The 26,294-nt window shown below is 38.9% G+C and overlaps 1 protein-coding gene across 2 annotated transcripts in view; it reads right to left on the reverse strand.

Moving 5' to 3' along the window:
• NBEA (neurobeachin) overlaps positions 1-26,294 on the reverse strand; it is a 365,422-nt gene that overhangs the window by 301,265 nt on the left and 37,863 nt on the right. For both annotated transcript variants that reach the window (XM_088668227.1, XM_035114662.3), the window contains exons 6-10: positions 22,991-23,117; positions 19,656-19,775; positions 17,695-17,841; positions 14,958-15,155; positions 13,287-13,420 (exon numbers count right to left, since the gene is read on the reverse strand). In XM_088668227.1, the coding sequence (XP_088524353.1) occupies positions 13,287-13,420; positions 14,958-15,155; positions 17,695-17,841; positions 19,656-19,775; positions 22,991-23,117 (726 nt within the window). The remainder of the gene's footprint in view (positions 1-13,286; positions 13,421-14,957; positions 15,156-17,694; positions 17,842-19,655; positions 19,776-22,990; positions 23,118-26,294) is intronic.

Raw genomic sequence — 26,294 nt, forward strand, 5'->3', positions numbered from 1 at the left:
CAAGCCCTTTACTGACCAATGCAAATCCCAATCACCATACAGCAAACAAATAAATAAATAAAATTGATGGAAAGTTTCAAATCCTATTTTCCCATTCTTTGTGCCATGCTAGTACATTTGGACTAAAGACAGGGTTACTTTTATGAATATTCTGAAGAAATGCCGTGTTTTAAAGGTTAACCATGTTATTGTAACAAATTATCTTTCCCATGCACAAGCAGAGGTGGACCTTTGTCACAGAGTGGCGTGTATGGGATTTCTGCAACTCTCCCTCCATCAACAGCTCACTGCACCACATGCTCCACTATTGCAAATGGGCTCCACTGACCATAAACATCAGCTTTTGAGAGAACACTGTGGGCTACAAAGCCCTGCTTCATGAGTAAAAATGGAAACGTTTGAGGAAATTAAACAAATCCAGTGGTATCTGGTTGAAAAATGAATGGCAGAGGTTTGTGTAGAGTGAGCAGGGGGAAGTGGCAGTTTAAAACAACACCTGAGTGCAGAGAGAAGGGAGCTGGGAAAGGGGATATGCATTAGCGCCTGCATTTCCCATTCTCTGCTATTTCACATTGTTAAAAGCGGTTTTCAGCTGCCTCTTGTGAGAGAGATAAAGGATGTGGAGCTCTCAGATGTTCCATTGTACCTTCCCCCAATGTATTTCATTCTTGGTACCATGTGTTATCTTCAACATGAAGTCCCAGATTCAACAGTAATTTAGAAGAAATACTTTATTAACAAGTAAATGCCCAGATATGTACCATATCCATAAACTGAACTGAACTTTCTCTAACTGAAGAAGTTAATTGACAGCCTTGCTCTTAAGATTCTTCTTATCCTAAAGACACAGTAACATATATCACCATGGGGTTGTGCTGCAGAACAGGAGAAAGGGGGGAGCATGGAAATGCAGGGGTGATCTGTGTGCAAAGAAGAATTGAGAAAACTATGGAGGAGAGTGGAAGGAGGAAAGGGAGTGAGGGTGAAAAGGGTGATTAGTCATTATGATTCGTGGGAGGAGGGAGATGAAGGAGGTCACCATAAGGGTGGAGGCATGGTCAAAGAGTAAAAGTGAAAATAGGAGCGCAAAGTAGAGCTGCAGATTAGAAGAGAAAAGTGGCTTCAAAAATGGGGTGGAGTGAAAACCAAGCTTAGTAGTTTATGTGGCCAGAAGAGCAAGCTCCAAGGGCTTAATATGAGGAAATGGCAGAAGGCTTGGCAAGCGGGGCGAGGAGAGGGGAAGCCCCTAATATTTTACTCAATTGATATACTTTTATACCACCTATCCAACTGTGGTCTCCATGCAGTTTACAACACATTTAATTGTGCAAACCAATACTACATGCCCAACTATGTCAATCCTTTATATCATAAACATATTTGTTGCTATGACATTCTCAAAATCATCTTAATAAGCACATCTCTGCTACACATAAAACTGCATCAACCTATTTCATTATCTACACAAGATTTAAAAACAAGACACAAATTGGCTATGTAAATCTTTGTCAAGTCATAAGAGCATTAATTTGTTTACTGCATTCTCTACCATAAACGTGGAATCCCAAACTGTCTACAGAAACATAATCCATAAGAACAAGTATCATTAGCTAATAAGGCTGCAATGCTAATTGATCAATCTGATTGATTAAATTTTGTACTCAATTAATCAGGAATTACACTTTTATCAACCCACAAGTCAGTGTTAAATACATATGCACATGTAGGCACATTTGTGGCACTTGCCTTTTTGCAATGTGAAAAGCCTGAAACAGCCACCAGAAGCAAAATGGTCAGAGGTGTTTCGTACCAGCCCAACCAGTATCACTTCTAGACACAGCAGAAGTGTCTAACTGGCAATCTCATCAACAGACTAATTTACAGTCAGGTCACTGGCACCTTATGCCAGCTCAGTCTGCACTGCCGATAACTAAAGGAGATGTGCAAGGCAGCAAAAGCAGGATGGGCACCCAGCATTGAACGAACTCTTTGCATATGCTGGTGAAGAAGGGGACCCTCAGTTTCATGGAATAGAAGGACTGAAACCCAACAAAGGCATGCAACTCTTTGAACATGGTGCCTTGAGGATGGACAGAGAAGGAATAAAGTAATGAGGAGCAAAAAAAAAAAAGGAACAGATAGTAGAATAAAATAGCGCAACAGAAAACCACCACAATGTTGCTCAGGGCACACAGCTTGGGCAGGTAATATCTATCAGGTTTTGCTTGTTAGCTTCTCGGATGTATCTGGCTTTCTATTCTTGGGATGCTAAATCAAGTGTAACTCTGTTATGAGCCAGTTTATATGTTCTTTAAAAGCTACAACGGTCAACAATAAAACCTGTATGTACAGGTGCAGCACCTCTTAATAACATTCACGTATACAAGTTCATGAAAACTTGTAAATCAAACTAATGGACTAACTCAACAGAATCAATTAAAATTTCCTTAATCAATAAGCAGTCCTGTAAAACAAACATTTAAGGCTGAGAAACACAAATTAAAGTGAAGGCAGGGAATTGCCTTGATGGATCTGACTAAGGTGCATTCTAGCCCTGTCCATTCTGGTACAAAGCATACCCTATTCATCTCCTTCATAGGGTACTCCAAACACACTGTTTCAGAACATGGATTCAATTTTTTTATTGTTAGAACTAATAGTGGCTGATTGAAGAATCTACCATCAACGACTCATCTTTAAAAAAAGCAAGTCAGAATGAATTTCATAAGTTATTTATGCATTGCAAAAAATATCAAAAGCTGTGTTATAAAACAGAGGAAATGTTTATGTACATATCTATATATATATATATATATCTATATATATATATATATATATATCTATATATATATATATATATATATATATGTAAACTGTTTCCACGTTTCAGCAAAACCGCTTGACCGATTGTGCTCAAATTTTGACACAATGTGAATATGAGAGCAAACACATACCATTTTCAAAGACAGGTGTCACACCTGTGCCACGTAAAACCCAAAAAAACCCTGTGTTTCAAAACACACCACTCAGACGAAAATGCATTCTGGGAAAAGAACCAGGTTGCAAACCAGCGCCCTCTACTGGTACAACACCTATAGAACCTCAGCTGCCGTTTACATACTAGGCCGAAATGTTTACAGACTAGGCCGAATGGTTTACATACTAGGCCGAATGGAGGTACTGACTCGCCTGTGTGGGGGTTGGGGAGAGGTGGGGACAGGATAGGTCAGGACACGGTGGGGCCCGTCACAGGGATGGCCGGGGGTGGGGGAAAGAGGGGGATCGACACAGGGTGATAGCAGTCACAGGGATTAGCCACGTCAACGTGTGGCAGGGCCAGCTGGTGTATTAATAATTTTATAACTTTACATCACATAGAGATTTTCTCCTACTCCGTCAAAATCGGAAACAACTTTGCTGGAGATTAGGAGGGGGCACACGCAGTCGATCTCCGTATTCTATCAAAATGTCATAATATTCAAATATTGAGATACAGCAAACAAAAAACAGGTTTATATGTTACCAATGGATCCAGTAAATATACTTTTATATTACTTGAAGGGAGGTGATGAAAATGTGGACCTTGAAATGGTTTCTATTCTTTTGATCCCAGCAAAAATGTCAAAAGCCAAGTATTGGGGAGAAATGGTTCTTCTTCCTTACTAATTTTTTTAGAGTTTGGAATAAAGGTAAAGGGACCCCTGACCATTAAGTCCAGTCGCGGACGACTCTGGGGTTGCAGCACTCATCTCGCTTTACTGACCGAGAGAGCCAGCGTACAGCTTCCGGGTCATGTGGCGAAATCAGAGCAGCGCACAGAAACGCCGTTTACCTTCCTGACACAGTGGTACCTATTTATCTACTTGCACTCTGACGTGCTTTCGAACTGCTAGGTGGGCAGGAGCAGGGACCGAGCAACGGGAGCTCACCCCATCGCGGGGATTCGAACCGCTGACCTTCTATCAGCAAGTAAATAAAATTATACCCACACTGGAGAAAATATAATGTTTGCGAATGTTTGTACAGAATTGGCATATATATCTTTAGGGAATGACATGTTCACTTTTTTTCTCTGGTTTAAAGCTAATAATTGCTTCTCTTATCTTTTATTTATTTTTCTTTTAGAAATTGTTATCAAATTCATTTTGTTTCTTTGTATTTCTCTCCTTATATTTGTACAGTTTATATTGAAATGTCATTTTTTAAAAAAACCTGGAAAACCTTAACATCTTGATATACCAAAATAAAAGTGAAGTGCCCTTCAGATCTAATTGATTTATCTGAAATATGTCAAAATGAAGCATATAGTATTATTTTTCCATCTCCAAGGACCCCTAATAAAATAATATCGATTCATATTCAACTTTAGTTCAGATTCATTAATATTTAGCACTGAACAGAGTAAAGATCTGTTTATAAAAAATAATAGATGAAAACTGGGGGAAAGGGTAGGAGTTCTACAAAGAAATGAAAAGCAAAAGCAAGATTAACACTGGATGATAATCTAACAATGTGGCCACAACTGTTCAGAAACGCCAGTGAACAGCCCTGACCTTGCCTCCACTTGTACCCTACCAAAAAGCAGAAGCAGGACTAGGAGGCTGCTCTCATGGCTTCATTCTGCTGAGAAAGCTGCTCCTATAAGCTGCCTTATAATCATTGGTTCCATTCCAACAATTGCCTGTTGTTAACAATTGTCATGTTATGTTTCTTCTTTTTTTCCTATTTTCATTTAGAGGAGACAATTTGTGTATAGATTAGGACATGTCGCGGTTGACATTGCTGTGGTTTTGCTTCCTCATCTTTTTCCTTCCCCCCCTTTTTTCCCTTCCATTTTGTAAATGAAGATTCATGATTCTTTTGTATGGTTTTAAAGATTGAAATAAATTAAAAACATTTAAAAAAACAGCAGCAAAAAAAACCAATTGTCATGTTATGTATATAAATTTTACTCTTGGTATGCTTGAGGTACATTTTTTGTGGAAAGGTTTCTGAGGTGTCTTTTTTTTAAAGCAAAGCATTTATTATGAATCCTAATTGCCTATTAACAACTGTTCAGGTTTTTACAAAAAAAAACACCAAAAAAACCCCAAAGGCTTCATTATAAATCCTAAGTGGCTATTAACAATTGTCCAAAATTTCTTCACAAAGTTACATGACCTCCACCACCCATGAAAACAAGTGTCTTTATGTTTATTTATATTATATTTATTTATTTATATGTTGCATTGATAGTCCACCTTCTCCTCCTCAATTAATCCCCACAACAACCCTGTGAGGTAGGTTAGGCTGAGTAGAAGTGAATGGCCCACTGGTCCATCTAGCTCAATAATGACTACTCTAGGCTGCCAGCAGCTTTTCAGGATTTCACAAAGAAGTGTTTCCCAGCCCTGCCTGGAAATACCGTACTGGGGTTGGACCCAAGCTCCTTCACATAGCAGGTGCTTTACAACTGAGGTCTGGTCCTCTATCTATGACCTATTCCTGGATATATGTACTTTCTAATGCTTGAAGAAAATGGTTTTTCCTGAGTGACACTAATGCTATCCTAGTACTTACCAGCAAGTGAAACTTTCTACAAAACACTAATAAAGTAGGATCTGACTAGTGTTCTAGGGGAGCCATACATCAAAACGCTGGTCCTGCACTATATAAAATCCTACTAATTTTCTTACAAGTATTTATACCCCACTCTTGAATCCAAAAATGGCTCCCAGCACAACTTAATACTTACTATGTTAGCCATTCCAAGCAAAGTAGCTTTCATGATTTCAATACCTAATTTATTCCATGAATAGCTTTTGAAATATTGAACAGAGGAGGAACATTTGTAAGAAAGTCATCTGCCAAGATGAACTTTTTTTTTCCCAAACAGAATTTAACTTACCAGAAACTAAACTGCATCGGACTGCTGCAGGGTTCACATTAAACTTGCAAAATTCTTTGCACTGCCATACAAAATTTCTCTCCATTGTTTCCTATTTCCAACTCCCCTAGATACAAAGGCAAATATAAAGCATACTTCAGCCCAATCCTATATCTCCTCTATACCATGTCCTATCTAGAACACAATAGTATATCTGTAAAGATAATACCGGTATATTAGCAAAGCAATAGCCGATACACAAATTTATCAACAATTGTGATAGGCAAACCATCTACACAGCCCACCCCAGTTTGTCCAGTAATTAGTTGGATTGTCCAAAGTACTTGCACAATTTGTAGAAAAAATGAAATTCTCCCTTTCAGTCCCCTACTAAGCAAACTTGACCTTGTGCCGTGGCAAAAACAGACAACAGGAAGGACTGCTGATAACTAGGGAACGGAAAGAAATTCCATTCAGTTCACATTTCAAGGAGAACCTACCTAATTTGCACTTTCCAAAACAGTAAGTACATGAACCAAAACACAGCCATCCATCAAAATTTGCCTGCCTCCGAATTCTGTGATACAGTTCTTCAGTCAAGTAATGTGTACAAAAAGGTATTTGCAAGGGTGAGGTGTGCATTAAAAATAGATATATTAAGTGAAAATATTAGGATAAATTTGTTTGCAAAAATTGGCATATTTGCAAAATTGCACAGAAAAATGTGTATATTAGAAGAGATTTGCACTGCAAAGCTGGTTATTTTTCATGAGGGCTTTTTAAAAATAATAATAATCACAAACTATGTGGGAATGTGGAGAACTGAACTTAAGCTTGGAAAAATGAGAAACTGAGATAAACCAAAATGGATAGATTCACCCATCCCTACTGACAACAGGAGATGTCTTGGAGGACTCACTCAAACACTGATGCTCCTGAGTTTGTTTAGACTATGTATGCCTGAAAGATATGGACAAGAAGGAGACCTTTGTCACGTGTTAGTTTCTGCCATAAGTTCTTATGTTCTCTGTAAAGGTAATTTTGCTTGGAAAGCAAGGGACTAGCAAAGAAGGCTCCCTGTCAACAGTGACTTAGTGTGTCAATGTTTCAAGTATCATATTTACCTTGTACTTAGTTAAGTCACTGGGCAAGTCCCTAGTCTCCATCAATTCAACATTCTCCTTTCAATGTTGCCCAGCAAATGCCTCCTGAAAGTTTACAAGCAGTGCATGCTGACAAGAGTGATCAAGTGCTGCTTGTTCCCGGCAGCTGTTATTCAGATGTATGCTGCCTCTATAATTGGTGGTAGGGAAGCAGAGATTAAATGGAGGATGTGGGAGGAGTTTTGAGTGGGTAGGGATTAGGGAACATGCTGCAAGAATGACAGAAGAGGGGCTGGAATGGAATACTCAATTTTAGAGGCACATTCCATCAATGATTTTATCTAGGCAACTAACACAAAACTGCTGATTCCAAAATGGACTGCCATTGCAAGATTGGAGTTTGACTAAAATCACTATCAATCTGCTAAATCAGTATGAAAAATAGGAAAGAATGCCTACAAGCATATTGATTTGCAAAATCCTCCATATTTTCAAAGAAGTATGTGTTTCAAAGATGTATGTATGTTCACGTTTTTCCTTGGTTGAGAACAAAGGTTGTTACAAATTACACTGTTTAGTTGTCAACAAAAATATATTTAACCTTCTTTGGCAAGAGCAGTTATTGTAAAAAAACAAAAAACGGGGTCCGTTCAAGATGAATTCTTACACTGATGTTACATTGTTAAAAAAAACAGCATAAAGTGGTCCTTACTAATTTGCTGGCTCATTATGAAAACAAAAATTCAGAACTAGGAACAGTTCTGCCCAGGGCTGAACAAGGATCTTTTGGTACCTGAGGCAGAACTTCCAAATGTCACAGTAACCATAACAACTAATTAATTACTTACTCTTTAATGAAGTCCTAAATCTACTGCCATGTTCTACCTATGGAGCTGTCCCTGACTATAATAGACTCCTAGGTAATTAGGACAACAAAATAGTACTAGCTTAGGGAGACAACCTTTGACTTTACATTTCTGTTACATAAATCCAACTCTATAGTAAGAAAGTGATCTGATCGCAATCTCTTCTTCTTCTTTGGCGATCATTCGTAGACAAGTAAGAACATGGTTTTAACAAAAACACAGTTTTAACAATGAGTCCCTAAGTGACTGTGGAGGCCAATTCTGGATCCATGCGTCCTTCCACAGTGGGGACATTGGTTTCCAGGCGAGAGTTGATCACAGTGTGGATTTGCCAAGCGTGCCTTCCTCTTAGCAAGTTTCTCCCTTGCATCCTGAGTTTGAGTGTCTTCAAAGCCCATGACACCTTTGGTAGAGGCTGTTCTCCAACTGGAGCACTCGCAGGCCAGTGCTTCCCAGTTGTCAGTGTTTATACTACATTTTTTAAGATTTGCCTTGAGACTTTAAACCTCTTTTGTTGACCACCAGCATTACACTTTCCTTTTTTAAGTTCAGAATAGAGTAGTTGCTTTGGAAAACGATCTAGGCATCCACACAACATGACCAGTCCAACAAAGCTGATGTTGAAGAATCATTGCTTCAACATTGGTGATCTTTGCTTCTTCCAGTACACTGATATTAGTTTGCCTGTCTTCCCAAGTGATGTGTAAAATTCTTTGGAGATATCGTTGATGGAATCTTTCAAGGAGTTGGAGCTGGCATTTATAAGTGGTCCATGTTTCACAAGGATATAATAAGGTTGGTAGTACAATAGCTTTGTAAACAAGCATTTTGGTTTCCCTGCAAATGTCCCAGTCCTCAAACACTCTGCACTTCAATCGGGAGAAAGTCCACTTGCTTGTCGTGGTGAGTGGGCTTGCATGTTCCTATGACCCTTGTGATTGCAATCTATACTGCATGTAAACAACATATTGGAAAATACACCAAATAGTATGAATAAAATATCTAGTTGAAGAAATTCTGGATTTTAATCAGCAGTTCTTCTGATGCACTTTGTTAAGACCAATAGACTGATTGTAGTTATGATTCTAGTATACAGCAATGATTGCATTACAAAACATTAGTGATAAACATTGAGTTCCAATGTAGCACAAACTGGCATCTATCTGCTTTTGCAATGTGGTGCTCCTTGCAACTTGACCATGATAACAGTACATTGAGGACATCTTTTGTTCTTATTTTTCCCCTACAAATTTAGGGTGACTAGGATTACTCATTGTCAGTATAAACCCACTGAAATCAGCATGACTGATTTCAGCATGACTAACAATGCAATGTACTCAGAAGTAAATCTTATTTAATATGATGGCTTTACTCTGAAGTGGGGTTAGGTCCTAACCTTAGCTGGGACTCTATTTTGGCCTGGGTGGTATATAAATTAGTAAATCATCGTCCCTCCAACACCCAGAGAAGTAAAATAACAATGATTCAAGACCTAAAAAATAACAATTGTTCAAGACCTGAAAAACTACAGCAACATTCCAAATAAATTAATACTATGTTGGTATTTGGTATATTTGATATCTCAGACCCATACATAAATAGCAAATGTCAAAGCACTGTATGTTGCCTTGTAAAGATTCCAACACTGGTCATCTATTATTAATCAAAAATGGATCATTTGGAAATGCAATTTAATGATTCCCACCCCCCACCCAATTCCTCTCAGAAATTGAATTTTAAAATGTTCCAAGCCCCCCCCCTTCCTTAGCTGCCTTCTCTGAACTGATACATATTTGAGGGCTAGGAAACTAGGATCTATTTTAGTAAAGACTGTTTACCTGTACAGGTACTTAGAAAACAACCTATTAACGGCTAATTTGCTAATCCTCTCTTATAAACTGCAAATGCTGCCTAACCCTTTTAGCTCTGAGATTAATCAAACAATTAGAAACCCCTAGGCCGGTGGCCGAGTGGATCTCCTTGAACAAATAATTCCAAAAACTAGAAGCAGCAAATGAGAGGCCCCTCTCATTTGCAGCTGCCAACGAAATGGCAGATGATCTCTAAATGATCAAAGAGTGTACACAGGCTTAGGTGATAGGAAGTGGCCAGTATATCAATGATTTCAAACACCAGTTCATAACTTTCATGGCTTCTCTAGTCTGAGATGAAAAGGAGAGAAACAGTTGGGTAATATCAGCATACTGACCACATCATGCAGATATTTAAAAAATATCTATCTCCCAATGAAACCTCGTGCCATGCCACAAAGCCAGAGATCTTGGTGTCAAGCAGCAGTTTTTGGAACCTATATTTGAAGTGTATTTAGGCCACCATAACAGTGCTCCCAAGTCCCAGACAGAGTGAAGAATGATACTACTAAACCACTGACAGATTCAGCAGAACCAATAAGAAAAGGTAAAAAGGTAAAGGACCCCTGAATGGTTAAGTCCAGTCAAAGGTGTCTAAGGCCAAGGGAGCTGGCATTTGTCCACAGACAGCTTTCTGGGCCGTGTGGCAGCTGGCTAAACTGCTCTGATGCAATGGAACACTGTGACGGAAACCAGAATGCACGGAAACGTGTCTTACCTTCCCGCCACAGCGGTACCTATTTGGCTACTTGCATAGGCGTGCTTTCTAACTGCTAAGTTGGCAGGAGCTGGGATAGAGCAACGGGAGCTCACACTATCGTGGGGTCTCAAACCACTGACCTTCTGATTGGCAAGCCCAAGAGGCTCAGTGGTTTAGACCACAGCGCCACCTGCATCCCTTAGAACCAATAAGAAAATAGTCCCATTCAAAGTGTAAATATTTCAAATCTAGCATAGTTTAAAACCCGGCCACCAAACAGACTGAAATGAACCTAGAAAATCAGAATCAACCTAAAACCTTGAGATACAACCTTTATCAAAATTTGATGTTTTTCTATTTACTCCAAATTATTGAGCAATTGGTCTATGAATAGTTTCAAAAATAATACAGTATGGAATTTTCACATGACATCAAACCAACCATATATTTTTAAAATAGAATTTCTAGATCATGGGAACACCGCAGACATAGTATATTATTATGTCAGGAAAGAATTTGACAAACGTTCCTATGTCCCTTGCTGACAAGCTGGTAAACACAGGCGGGATGATACTACTGCTAGGTGAACAGTCAACTAGTTGAACAGTTGTATAAAACAAGTGTGTATTAGTAGTTCAGCATCATGCTGGATGGAAATACCAAGTGGAGTACCACAGGAATCTGCCTTAGGCCCTGTGCTGTTCAACATCTTTAAAAAAAAATTATACAAAGAAAGATATTGAAAAAAATAGGGGATGCAGGATCATGTGAAGAGAGATAGCACACCATGTCAGGGTCCATTGACCCTGCAGTTGCTAAAGATCTTGTCCATATAAAAGTCTGAAATACTTACTAATGAGTACACCCCACTGAACATGGTAGAACTTTTGAATAAATGTTCACCACAGGATTGTACTATTTATGATATAAATACTCTAGTCTATTAGTTTCCTTAGCAGTTCTGCACCATTATCTCTTCCACTTCTCTTATTAATATAATTTCATTAATTTTGGAAGAAAAAATTCACATCTCTAACTTCTTTTACTATTTCAAAGGATAATCTGTTTCTTCAGTTCTCTGGTTATAGCACACAATCTCCTAAAAGCACTTTTATTAGGAAGAAAATATTGTAGCACTTCAAAAGCACCCCTAATTAAAGGAATGTATTTGGTGTAGAAATCTCTCAAACATATCATCCATTTATCCCCATCCCTTCTGGAGAGCATAATTTGCCCCAGGGTGCTGTAAAAATATCCCAACACAGGAAAGCATATGACAACAACTGTTCCTTTTTAAAACTTTTATTTCTGTGAATATATGCCTTTGTACTATACTGCTTGGGTGGTTCCACCCACCTTTGGCTATAACCTGCACTTGGTTGCCTAATACATTTGATTGATGTGTCCCAGCTTCTCTCTCAACGCTGGAGCTTTGAGCACCCAATAACTGTAGAGGCAAAGTATGTTTCTTCCTTCCTGCTCCAGCTCAGAACTGGGTGTATGTCAGTTTGTATCCACAGTAAAGGTGAAGGTAAAGGGACCCCTGACCATTAGGTCCAGTCGCGGACAACTCTGGAGTTGTGGCGCTTATCTCGCTTTATTGGCCGAGGGAGCCGGCGTACAGCTTCTGGGTCATGTAGCCAGCATGACAAAGCCGCTTCTGGCAAACCAGAGCAGTGCACAGAAACACTGTTTACCTTCCCGCCAGAGCGGTAGGTATTTATCTACTTGCACTTTGACGTACTTTCGAACTGCTAGGTTGGCAGAAGCTGGGACCGAGCAACGGGAATTCACCCCGTCACGGGGATTCAAACCGCCGACCTTCTGATCTACAAGCCCTAGGCTCTGTGGTTTAACCCACAGCGCCACCCGCGACCCTGTATCCACAGTACAAACACCCAAAGAAATACAGAGTTAAAGCCCTAAGTGCACTTCCTCTACCTCCCAGCTGGAGACAGGGCTTGTTTTTGCGCTGCCCAGAACATCATCCTTCCCAGTTCTCACTCAATGAGATTGCACTATGTTTCAGATATGCATCATAGTGGACATGGTTTTAGATGACCAGCCCAAATGTGTAGACTCCTGGTAAATCTCACTGATGTCAATGGGACAGAATTAAGTTGATATTTAACTTATGCTGACCCACATCCAAAACAGGTACAAAATCTTCTCTTCAGTAGATTTACAGTCCAAAGTGTTGGTGCCCTGAGTCCAAGTAACATAAGGTTAAGTTGATCTCGAAAAGATCCATACATTTTGTGAATACTTTCAAATGCCTGATTATTGCAAAGCAAACTTTTTAAAGCAAATCACCCCGAAGAAAGGAAAGCAGACTCAATTGCTCCATATATTTAGTCTTTTCTCCTAAAGGTTCAGGTTTCTAAGTTTTTTGCTTCACACCTTGGCAGTGCTTTTACTCAACTCACTGAAGCAGTAGCAGCAGACTGAGTTAGACACCTTCTCTTTTCACACTGTTCTCTTCAGCCTTGAGGGAAGAGAGATACCAACTTTGAAGGTGGCTAACACACTCGTTCTGTGAAAGTATCAGCATTAGGTACTTGGTAACTGAATGGAGAGACTCAAGAGATTTGCCAGTGTTGGTTCTCTCTCTCCAAGGTCAATAAATAGCCCATAGATTGATAAAAATTTCTTTAAACTTCACGCTCTTCCCCTCACCCCAACCCTTTCCTTGGATTTTATGGTGACAAACTGTTCCTCGCAGATCACAGTATACCGGTAAATTATATGGGGAAACGGAGTTAGAAGAAGCATGGTAGAGTGGGAAGAGAGACTCCAGCACATTCATTAGATATAATACAAAAATTATCTCAGTCTCAGACTACAGGCTTTGCTGATAACAAATTAACAAATTAAACTTACCAGACTGTTGTTTCCACTTGACTATCATGTAACTGCCGATTGTCTAACTGAGCAAAGAGAGGGAAAAGAACTTGGATTCCTCCTATTGAATGAATTGCACTGTGGATCGAATGCGTCACAATTGCTTTTACATCCTACATTAAAAAAAGGAAAGAAAACTCAGTTACATTTGAAACTAATCTTCATGTCACTATAGCACTAATACACTATTTAGATATATGATAATATGTTGATTCAACTTTGAAGCACACATTACCTCCTCCCCACAAATAACATTTGTATGATTGGCATCTAACCTATCCACACACAAACCAGGATGAATACTCAATAAAGAGGTTGCCTGGAAGAAACTTCTGTTCAATTTGTTTAATGGGAAAGATTTAATCATATATTATGTTTACTCTGTCCTTTGATACATATATATATATATATATATATATATATATATATATATATATACTTTTTCATTCAAAATACATAATTAAGATTACCATTTTATGAACATTAGTTAATAGCAAAAATATATTCAATGAATAATTATTCAGATTTAATAAAACATGTATGTAATCCAATCATAATAATATTTATTAATTTTAAAACAAGAAATTGTCTATTGTTAAATGCTTAATGGAAACCAGGATCAGCACCACATGAAGGCTACACTGAAAGCCTTATCATAGAATCATAGAGTTGGAAGAGACCACAAGGGCCATCCAGTCCAACCCCTTGCCAAGCAGGAAACATCATAAAAGCATTTCTGACAGATGGCTGTCAAACCTCTGCTTAAAGACCTCCAAAGAAGGAGACTCCACCACACTCCTTGGCAGCAAATTCCTGCTGCCAGCAAAATACTGTCAGGAAGTTCTTCCTAATGTTTAGGTGGAATCTTCTTTCTTGTAGTTGCTCCGTATCCACTTCTCTGGAGCAGCAGAAAACAACCTTTCACCCTTCTCTATATGACATCATTTTATGACATCATTTGAACATGGCTATCATATCACCCCTTAACCTTCTCTTCTCCAGGCTAAACATACCCAGCTCCCAATTTTATTTATTTATTTATTTATTTATTTATTTAATAAAAGTTATATACCTCATACCTCTTCATACAAACTTGAAATAACACAAAGGAGGTTGAGGATGATCTGATCCTTGCTATTTGAGAACCTAACACATGCCCCCAAAATATTTGAGATACATGGTTTTGTATGGTTATATACCATATTTACTTGAATCCAATGCTCACCTTTTTGTTTTTGGCCAAATTACGTTGTGAAAATTAAGGTGTGCATTAGATTTGATGGCACATTAGATGCGAGTAAATACAGTAATGCAAGACTCCATTGTTTCACACTGATGAAGTATCACATTGTGTGATACTACACTAGAATATAAGAGCAAAAGCTTTTTACTGAAACATATATACAGAGCTGGCAGTTTTTATTTAAAATATTATTATTTAAATCATGCTCTGTCACTGAAATATGGCCCCCTCACCTCTACCATACTGTGTTCAGGATATGACTGCAAAATCTAGGACTATCTATTCAGAGGTTATGAGGGTTAAACAGAAAGAGAAACCAAACAGTACAAACAGTTTACAGAAACTTGGCAGCCTTGAACACTTAATAGGGTATTAATTAAACATGGAAGTAATCAATTTACACAAACCTGAAGCATAAGAGCATGTGGGGAGTGTACAAAAATGGAAGGATTTTCCTTTGGTGAGGATTCAAGGCATAACTGAGCATCAGTAGCCTTAGCGTTGTAAGTGAAGGCAATACTGCTTGCAAGTTTCCCATCATATAGAACCTGCTTGTGGTGCTCAGCAAGATGGATATCACTCTCAGATTTAAATTTGAAAGTACTCTGGGGATGAAAGCAATAATTTTAAAGTAGAAAATTATTGTGATAATTACAGAATGTAGTTCTTACATAATCTGGGAGAAAAAGCAGTAATGATATTCTCAATCATCAAGTTTCAATCACTAAATCAGAAAAAATCATACATGTTCCAGTTAAATATTTATTACATAGAAACATAGAAGGAACCCCAAGGGTCATATAGTCCAACTCCCTGCAATGCAGGAATCTCAGCTAAAACATCCATAACAGATGGGCATCCAACCTCTGTTTAAAAAGTCCACCACCTCTAGCGGGAATCTGTTCCACTGCTGAACAGCTCTTACTGTCAGAAAGTTTTTCCAAAAGTTCAGTCAAAATCTCATTTCTTGCAACTTGAAGCTTTTGGTTTGAGTCCTAACCTCCAGAGCAGGAGAAAATAAGCATGCTTCCTCCTCCGTGTGACAGCCCTTGGGATAATTGAATATGACTATCATATCTCAGTCTCCTCTTTTCCAAGCTAAAGATACCCAGCTCCTTCAAGCGCTCCTCATAAGTCTTAGTTTCCAGACCCTTGATGATCTTGGTTGCCCTCCTCTACACCATTCCAGCTTGTGAACATCCTTCTTAAATTGTGGTGGCCAGAATTGGACACAGTATTCCAAGTGTGGTCTTACTAAGGCAGATCAGAGTGATACTATTACTTCCCTTGCTCTGGACACTATACTTCTGTTGATACAGCCTAGAATAGCATTAGCTTTTTTTGCTGCTGCATCACACTGTTGACTCATGCTAAGCTTGTGGTCCACCAAGACCTCTAGATCCTTTTCACATGTGCTGCTAGTAAGCCAGGTGTTCCCCATCCTGTATTTGTGCATCTGGTTCTCCAATCTGTTAAGGTAATTTTGAATTCTGATTCTGTCTTCTGCAGCATTAGCTACCCCTCCCAGTTTGGTGTCATCTGCAAATTTGATGCGCATCCCCTCAATTCCTTCATCCAAGTCATTTATAAAGACGTTGAACAACAACAGGCCCAGGACAGAACCCTGCGGCACCCCACTTGTCAACTTCCATAGACTCAGGTTTCCCACCCCTGGTCTTTAGGCCAGTGTTTTTCAACCTTTTTTGGGCAAAGGCACACTTGTTTCATGAAAAAAAATCACGAGGCACACCACCATTAGAAAATGTTTAAAAAAATTAACTCTGTGCCTATATTGACTATATATAAAGTAATTTTTCAATTTTTCCCACGGCACACCAGGCAACATCTCACGGCACACTAGTGTGCTGCAGAACAGTGGTTGAAAAACACTGCTTTAGGCCATTATGTCAATTATATATTTCACACACCTCCACAGCATAACTGGATTGCTTAGCCCAAAACATATAGCACACACTTAAAAGAAAAACAACAACCATGCACATAAAGTATTAGAAAGTTAAATTAAAATACATGAACTTGGTTTTTTTTATACTTAGGGAAGTTAATACCATCCTAAATTGAAGAGTCTGCCAGTACCTTTTGATTAATACATTTATTTTCTTTTTAAGCAAAACAGCACAGCAAGCTCTATTTGCTAAAAACTGTGCAAAGTTCTGAAAGAGCCAGAGGCGCTATACTTTAAATATATATGTATTTGGCTGGGATCTAGAGATTATTTTGAGCTGACCAATGCCTTGCAGGTGCCCAGTGTGATTTATTACTTTTTAATCTTTGAATAGCTAACACCCCATGCCATTTGACAAACTATTTTGAAACCCCTTTCAGGTTCCAAAATAGTTTGCCAGGCAGCAAGGAGGATTGCTAGAAAAGAACAAATCCAAAGCTCATCTGAGTGTGTAAAACAAGTTGAATTATTCAATGGATTCGAGACTTTGAAGATCAAAAGTTATTACAGTAAGATGTATGCTGATTCAGAACTTCATTTTCTGGTCAATTGACAGTGCAATATACAAAATATTTCTCTCCTGAAGTCAACCACCAACTTTGTTAGTATCACATGCTGCAGTTATTACTTTTTGCAATCGTTTGACAGCCAAAGACAAAACATTTGGCAAAAGTATTCAAGATACATTTCAAAGCCTGATACAATGTTACCTTATGCCATTGGTAATCTTACCCATTCAGAATAGCCAATTACTACATTCTTAGTGCCATTGTCCATTTGATGATTCTTGTGTTTAGTGTGTATTGATGTGCTTAAAATTGTTTTGATCATTCATGATTTTTTTTTACCCACCCTGAGCAGGCGAATGGAGAGGCAGGATTAGAACCACAACCAACCAATAAGGATGTATATATAATTTCACTTAACCTCCCAATATCTTTTATCAATATTCTGCTGCTCTGCTTTATATCTATTCGATTTAGCTTGGTGCAATGGTTGGATATCAATGTGTGTGTGTGTGTGTGTGTGTGTGTGCGCGCGCACACACACACACACATTTACATAAAGCCATAGTTATAATTTAAGAGAATTAAAAGGATTTCAAACAACATTAAGGCAACTATACAACTATACAATTTAGCAGTTGTTTTCTAAATTGAAATTATGACAACTACTACCTTATATCCTGGTCCTAACTGATGTATTGCAAATATCTGTGCTGGGTTGAGAGCTTCAGTGAATACATAGACTGCTCCAAGTTGTCCACAAAACACTCTATTTGCATCAGCAGTTTCAGATGATCCCAGAAAACATTTATCATAGCTCTGTATTAAAAATATAAATATTTAGAAAAATGAACAATAAAATGTGGTTTAAGACAGGCAAAGCCAAAATGATACAATGTTTTAAGAATCGGCCACGTAATATCTTTTCATTTCCCCACATAAATGCATTGTATTATTTTTTCAACAAACAAACAACGAATCCATCCAGCATTTTGATAACATATCCCAGTTTCCAGATAACCTCACTCAGCGTTTTCATGTGCATGGGGGATAAGACTAAAGAGCTCCACATTAGAGGCTCTATGGGGCAAAACTTCATTTCGCAGGCACCACTTTATGGAGATGACCATCCAAGTAGGAGCAAAAGCACCGCAAACAGTGCATCCAATTTGAATCCACTGCTTAGAATATCATGGTCAATCGTATAAAAAGCTACCAAGAGATCAAGGACTACACAATCCCACTATGCCTCTCCAGTCATCAGTCATCATACATGGAAATCATACATGGTATCACGTGTCAATACTGGGTGTCACTGAAATTGATGTAGACAATTAGTCTCATCCCAGAGTGCCTGGAGTTAGTCATTGCCCACCCATTCAAGTACTTTGCACAGGAAGGGGGCAATTTCAACCAGCCAATAGCTGTTCAAGTATTCTGAGTTCAAAAAGAGTTTCTTAAGGAGTGGCTTCACTGATACTTATTTCAGACAGTATTAATTACCTTCAGGGCTCAGCCAACAGTCCTGTCCCAGCTATACATTATCAGCCATGAGTGGCAAAGGTCAATAATCCAAGTGCTCATCAACACCCATTCAAGCACCTTGTCCATGTCCTCTAGTTTTATCAGCTGGAACTTGTCCATTAACACCTGACCTGACAGTGCTCTGAAAACCAGCATCACCTGTTACAATAGCAGAGTCTAAGATCCTGAGCAAGATTATCTTCAAAATGTCTTGCAAATAAATTATAGTAGGCTACTGAGGGTTTCACCACCTTCTTAGGGCAAGAAAATAAAAGGACTCATAAGTTTTGCTGGACAAGACACTAAGGTTCCAATGGTGGCAGAGAGCCACTGTTCTTCACTGCCTTCACTGCCACAAAGTAAGTTCAGCAATGTGCACACACACTTGTGTTCGACTGTATATGTCTGGAGTCTTCCTCCATTTGCATTTCAGCTATCTTCCAACTTGTTTCATTGCATCTCCGGTGTATGCCACATTAAGGCTTGGGCAAGGCACAGTCAGAGAAGGTGTTCAGAGAGCATTTGTGCCAACTTCCCAAGTCATTTTCATGTTGCACAGATTGATTAGGGTTTTGACAAAGTATCCAGACTTGCTAGCTGGAAAAGTCTCCAGAGTTATCTGCAAACCAGTTGGATCCATCAGCCTCTGATAGCAGTCTATTCTATCAGGTTTTTCACCTCTACAGAGGGGCATCTAAATCTCAGCAGCTGCAGCCCCTACCCATGATTGTGGGGAAAGGCTATTTAATCCTTCTGTCCCTGTGACATTTTCCACCAAGGTAACAATAAAATATTTTCCTTTGCACTGTTGAAAAAAAGATGCAGATCCTTGTACATTTACACAATGGTGGCAAATAGCAATTAGGCTGCAAAAATGGTGCCAGACAAATCATTTAATTAATTCCCTCTCTCCAGTGTTGCTATTCTATTGAAATCTGAGCCTCCAAAAGGCTTTCTCAATTGAAGTAAGTTGTTTGAAGAATGAGAGAACCCTGGACTGAGGAACAATCATTGTCCCTTATTCCTCTCATAGCAGTTTCTGGAAAGGAATATATTTATGAATTGTATTGTGCATATATTCAGGTATAGTATAAAGGGAAGAAACATACATCATTTGTGTTCACATGCCAAGCCATGTCACCATAGGATACAAGCTGACCATTAACATAACAGCGAATTTCACTGTTTCTCCAGCGATTGTAGATGTGTACAATGCTAATCATGTACCACTAGAAAGAAATGGAAAACACACCATTAACATGAATCAACAATGTTGCAATTTTTAAAATATCACATTTTTAATTCTAATACATTAGATTAGTGTTTTCTTTTAAAAAAAAACAAGAGCATTGCAATTGTCCTGTAATAAACAAGTTTCCAGTTACACTGAAATCTTTAGCTATAGTTATAGTTATCATAGAAATTAAAAATTAAGAAAGGACCTACAAACACAATCTAAACTGAGAATTCACACACTTCAGGTTCTAGATTATACATTTAGCTAGTGGTTCCCCATGAGAAAAGGCAAACAGAACCTGAAGTTCAGCAGTTCCAAAAAATGTTTTTATATGAACCACCTGACTGCTAATTTATGACTACTACTATTACTAAATCACCTAAATAGGTCTGTTTAAAGAGAAACTTGAACCCTAGCTACTGTAACAATAAGCCTCAATTACCTATATATGAAAAACTTTCCTTGTGTGTATGTATTTTTGCATTAAAAGCTTTATATATGCTCCTAACCACCGGTGATTTTCTTTTCCAATTTCCCAATACTTGGGAGTAAGGCATCCAGAATCTACTTAAATCAGTAGGACTCATAGCAATATATATAAAAATACTATTTGTGCTTGGAGCCTTATAAGCACATACTTTGCATGCACATCTTATTTATTGTAAGTCAAAACAGGAAGAAAAAGCGCTGGACCCCAACAACCCATAATTTACAATCTGCCTATAAAGGTCAGTCAAATACTGTGGGGCCTGGTGATGCACATTCCATGCTCACAAAAACTCTTTAGCTCTTAGTTTATTTAAGAACATGTTTTGTAATCAATAAGTTGCAATTTTAAGTTAAGCATTGCCATACTGTTTTCTTCCATAAGAGGCAGTTCTGTAAGAGGCAGCACACTGAATGGTGGCTGAATTACTGGGTTTGTAAAGGTTAAGGGACCCCTGACCGTTAGGTCCAGTCGTGACCGACTCTGGGGTTGCAGTGCTCATCTCACATTATTGGACGAGGGAGCCAGCGTACAGCTTCCAGGTCATGTGGCCAGCATGACAAAGCTGCTTCTGGCGAACCAGAGCAGCACACAGAAATAGCGTTTACCTTCCCGACACAGTGGTACCTATTTATCTACTTGCACTTTGACATGCTTTTGAACTGCTAGGTTGGCAGGAGCTGGGACCGAGCAATGGGAGATCACCCCGTCACGGGTATTCAAACCGCCGACCTTCTGATCGGCAAGCCCTAGGCTCTGTGGTTTAACCCACAGCGCCACCCACTTCCCACTGGGTTTGTAAAGGGAAGCTAATTTATTTGGAATTTAGATCTTTTTATTAGGGGGAAATAAATACTGCATTTCATTTAAACCTCATGACATGCTTTATATTCTATTTATTTTGGCATTTTAAAGTAGATTAGAATATAATCCTAATAGTGATGGAACTCCGGTAATCCTATTACATGTCACCTTTAAATACTTTTTACCTGCATTCTTTTGGAGACTGGAAATGTCACTGAACAGCAAATATAGTCAGACAACACACACCCTGATCACTACTATGCATTTAAGTTGGAAGGAAGGAATACTAGTATCTATATTTTCCTATTTGTAGAACAGCTAGAATTAAGGTTAAATGTCTTCCCAGCTGTGCTGAAGGTCAAGGTGAAAAACACCTTGAAATGAAGGCCTTCCTTGGGAGATGAAATATAATGAACTGGGGAGGAAATGTTTAAAATGACATTTGTTTAAAAAAAAAGAAGAAGAAGCTTTTTTGTTACGGATTTTAGGACAAGACCTGCCAAGGAAAACAAAGAATTTATTTATGTATGCTACAACAGTGACATGAGTTTTGTTAGCACAAGGATGGAAGAATGAGGAAATACCAATGAAAGAACAATGGCAAGAAAAATTGATGAACTATGCGGAACTGGCAAAGTCAACATATAAACTACGCGAGAAGGACATCCGTGATTATAAGGAAGAATGGGAACTTTTTACAAACTATTTACAAAAGCAACAAAAGGACTTGGACTCATTGGCAGGTTTTGAATAAACATTCACAAATTTATTAGTAGAACATGATGACAGATAATGCAATGATATGTACAATTTTATAACATGCAGAGAATAAGATGTACAAACAAACCAGAGAGGGGAGCTGAGGGAAGTCTATGGAGGGTGGGAGAGGGAGGGAGGGAGGGGAGGGAGGGAATAAAGGGGGGAATGTAATTGGTTATACAGTGGTACCTCGGTTTATGAACACAATTGGTTCCAGAAGTCTGTTCATAAACTGAAGCGTTCATAAACTGAAGCGAACTTTCCCATTGAAAGTAATGGAAAGTGGATTAATCCGTTCCAGACGGTCCGCGGAGTAACCGTTCATAAACTGAAGCGAACTTTTCTATTGAAAGTAATGGAAAGTGGATTAATCCGTTCCAGACGGGTCCGCAAAGTACTTAAACTGAAGCGTTCATAAACTGAAACATGGGTGTAATTGGTTCCGGAAGTCTGTTCATAAACTGAAGCGTTCATAAACTGAAGCGAACTTTCCCATTAAAAGTAATGGAAAGTGAATTAATCCGTTCCAGATAGGTCCGCGGCGTTCATAAACCGAAAATTCATAAACCGAGGTGTTCATAAACCGAGGTTCCACTGTATGTATCTGCAATTTGTTTTGTTCAAAAAAGGAATTTATTTTAATAAAAAATTATTTACAAAAATGAAGGCCTTCCAGAAATGAAAGAAGCAGCAGCATTTGTTGAAGGACATTACAGCAAGTCCTTATGCGTGCAAACAATGTTAACCAGGTAACCTGACTATCAATTCACACTACACTTCTTATTGTAGCAAGCTCTCTTAAACCGAATGAGATGGGATTTAGAGACTTTGCTTTTTTTATTTTATTAAAAATAGTCTGTTACAATCCATTTTCTTTTTATATTGAAAGCAGAGGAAACTCTTATAAGGACCAAAATAAATGCATAGAATTTTTGTTTTGTGGAATGTCTGTTTGACAATTAACCTGTTACATACATTATGCAACTGATTTGCTGAAGTGCTTCATTTCCAGATTAGTTCAAAATAAAATTAATAATTAGAACAAATTAGCTGTTCTTGAGATTACCTTTATGAATTTAACCACAATTATATGAAATTAAACTGATTGCAGGGGTATCTGATTACTGCCATTCATTATATAAGCGTTTTGTGCTTACCTTTCGTGGCTGAAAATCATACTTCACACAGTGTTGAAAACCTTTGCCTTTTGACTTCAATGATGTGACTATTAAGCAGTTGCCAACAAAATGAGCAGAATATCCAACGCCTTTGCTAGTGCGAAAACTGAAATAAGAGCATGTTTTTTTTAAAAAAATGAGAAAATTACCTTGATCTAGCAAAACCACATGACATGCTTAATTTAGATAAAAGGTTAAGCGTTATAACTGACCATTCATGCATTATAATAAGAACTCACTCCACTCCAGAGAAACACAGAAAAGTCTTTCAAATGGTCAATTGTTCCTTTAGTTTTTTACAATAATGACCAAATCCTGGAATCTACAATAATGACCATATCCCGGAATCTAGAATAATGGAAAATAGTTGACTGGCCTTCTACCATTATCTGCACAATGCGGTATGATATCTTTTCAAATGCTTCAGGCATCTTCTAACTTAATAAACACTTTGCTATGCTTGTCTTTGCACCAGCTCTGACATACACCATTGACATCCCCTTTTACAGAACAGGAAGTGAAGCTAGGTTTTAAGGACTTTTCTGCTACTATCTCATGGCAGAGGAGGGATTTGAACCTGCATGACCCTGTTCCAACAATTTGGTAATTTGGTAAAACAAGAAGCAGTCAGATTCTTTACAAAAGAGGGTAGATTTGTTACTCTGTGTGTACTGAATCCATTACATTTGCTTTGTTACAAATATATTTTTTCAAGTCTGTGTGGACAAATTTGTTTAAAGCCTTTTCAATCTCACTTTGTTGTGTCTGTTACCATTACTATTCAGTTAAAATTCTGAACAGCTGTTCTATTGAATGGTGTTAATTTAGTTAATCAAATTTAACATTGGCTATTTATTTCTACCTTTCCATAATCAAAGGCACCAGAAGTAGAAAAGCAAGAGCTCATCTGCCTATTTTTCTTGTTTATAATCACTAAAAGATAATCCTCTTGCTTCTATGTGGTGCTTTTTGTTGCTCTTGTCATTTACGTTAAACATTTAGTGCAGTATAATAAAGAAATATATACAAGAGAGCGTTACTAAACAGTTACCATGGGTGCTTTAGTTGAGATTCCTGGATTACATGGGGTTAAACTGGATGACTTTGGGGTCCCTTCCAATTCTATGATTCTATGACCACGGGGTAATATCTGACAGCATGTATCTACCTTGACGGAATGGCTCTTACTTCCCACAAGCAGCTCCCTATGCACCACCAAAATCTGTACTGTATAGGGGAATTGACAGATCCTCTCACGATTTCCAAACATCTTCAAAACTTCACTGTCTTCATAAGTTTAAACTGTTAATTTGTAGCAAATTGCAAAAGAATTGCACTTTACTGCTTGCATACAGGCATCCCCTTGTGTTTGAGCTGTATGCAACCACGTACAGTATACATGCAGCGCTGGGAAATAAATAGATTGGCCACTCTGACCTGTGACTCAGATCCCCACTCCTGGCACTTTGGGGCACGTGTCAGTGCACACCTAGCTGTGGCACCAAACAATAGGTGAAAGAAGGCAGTCAGGTGCCACCCAAGTTGCACATGCCTGCCTGAGCCACCACAACCACTGCCAGGCGACTCAACCTCAGACAAAAGAGATAGGCAGGGAGGGGAAGGGGACCAGAGCGCATGGGATCAGCACCTGCCCACTGTGCCCCTGGGTCCTGAAGCACCCCTCAGGGGCACCCTAGAGAATGAGTGAATGAGTGACTGACTGCCGAACTAGCCATGCCAGCCTGGGCCAGTGGAGGAGGCGCAAATCCATCTCCAAACCAGGCAGGGCCAGAGCGTCGAGGAGAAAAGGGGTGGTGGTGGGAAAGTGTGAATAGCTGAGCTGATAGGGGAAGCTGAGGGCAACAAGCTGGGTCAAAAGGGGAAGGGGAGAAGGAAAGGAAAGAAAGTGAACTACTGCTGCTCCGAAGTCACTCAGAGCCACTACCTGGAAGCGATTGAAGGGAAGGCTAGGGGCAGCAGCCCCAAGTGGAGGGGCAGCAGCCCTGGTGATGCATGTCTCTCCCCCCCCTCCTCCCTGCGCGCCCTCACTATTAAAGTGGCATGCTTCCCAATTTATGTGATTTCACTCCCAGAACGCAACCTCACGTAAGTGGTGGGACACCTGTATAAACTGGGAATCCATATTTTTATGTGCTTATTTAGGGTGTATAGAGTTAACTTGGAGTTCCAATGTATGCCCTGATGCTGATAAAGCATCTCTCTCTGGGAGCAGGAAACTTAAAAGCTCTCAAAGAAGGGCTGTTTGGGGATATTATTATTATTAATTGAATTTATATACTGCCCTATGCGAGATTTAATTCAAAGAAAGTGAATGTGTTTTGATCTACTGTACCTTGTTTTGTCACTTTTTCTCCAAACCCCAAAATACCAGTTTTCTATAACTGATCCCTCTTTTTTAAAACTCCACATTTCTTCATCTGAGTAAACTCATTGTTTAAACCTCCACAGCTGGAGACAGCAATGCTTCCAAACACCATTTGCTTATGGGAGTGGTCATGTGCTTAGATCCTTCTTGAGAGATTCCCACAGGCATCTGGTTGGCCGGTGCAAGAATAGGGTGCTGAACTAGGTGAGCCATTGGCCTGATCCTGCAGGGCAAATTCTTATGTTCTTATAGTCTCAGGTTATAAATCCTCTGGCATTTGGAGCTTTAATATGCTAACTAAGGAGGCTTCAGAGACCCCCTTGGAGGCTTTTTGATAAGGGACTACCTGTAAATAATCTGATAGCAGCAAGTACTTCAAAGAGGGAAGGGGAAGGTACAAGAGAGGGGTAAACTCTGTTGTGGCCAGGTCTCCTTCCGCAGGTGACCAGGAACTAAAGGTGGCTGGGTCATAGTCATCACATAAGCAATTAATGATAAAAGAATGCAACATTTAAAAAAAATCACTAGGTTTATATCAGTTGCAGCTCCAACCAACCATTTAAATATCAAGTTCTGCCACCTCTGATCACATATGGATTGAGGTTTGGAGGAATATTCCTTCATGTTAGATTTTGCTCATTTGAATGGGAGCAGAAACATGTCCTCTATTCACCTCGAAATATGCTGCAGAAAACTTGACATTCTGCTTTGATTTATTTCCAGACATTTGAACAATCTCACTCCAGGATATGCAGCAAAATCTCTAATTAAATCAATTGTCAACTTGTGAAGAATTCCTGCATGTCAAAATAAGCAGCACCAAAAAAGAAGCAAAACGCACCAACCTTATCCCAAGGAATTCTTCATATACAACATATTCCATGTATAAAGCCACAT

This window comes from Zootoca vivipara, chromosome 4 (genome assembly GCF_965207765.1).
Source record: "Zootoca vivipara chromosome 4, rZooViv2.hap1.1, whole genome shotgun sequence".
Classification (NCBI taxonomy): Eukaryota; Metazoa; Chordata; class Lepidosauria; order Squamata; family Lacertidae; genus Zootoca; species Zootoca vivipara.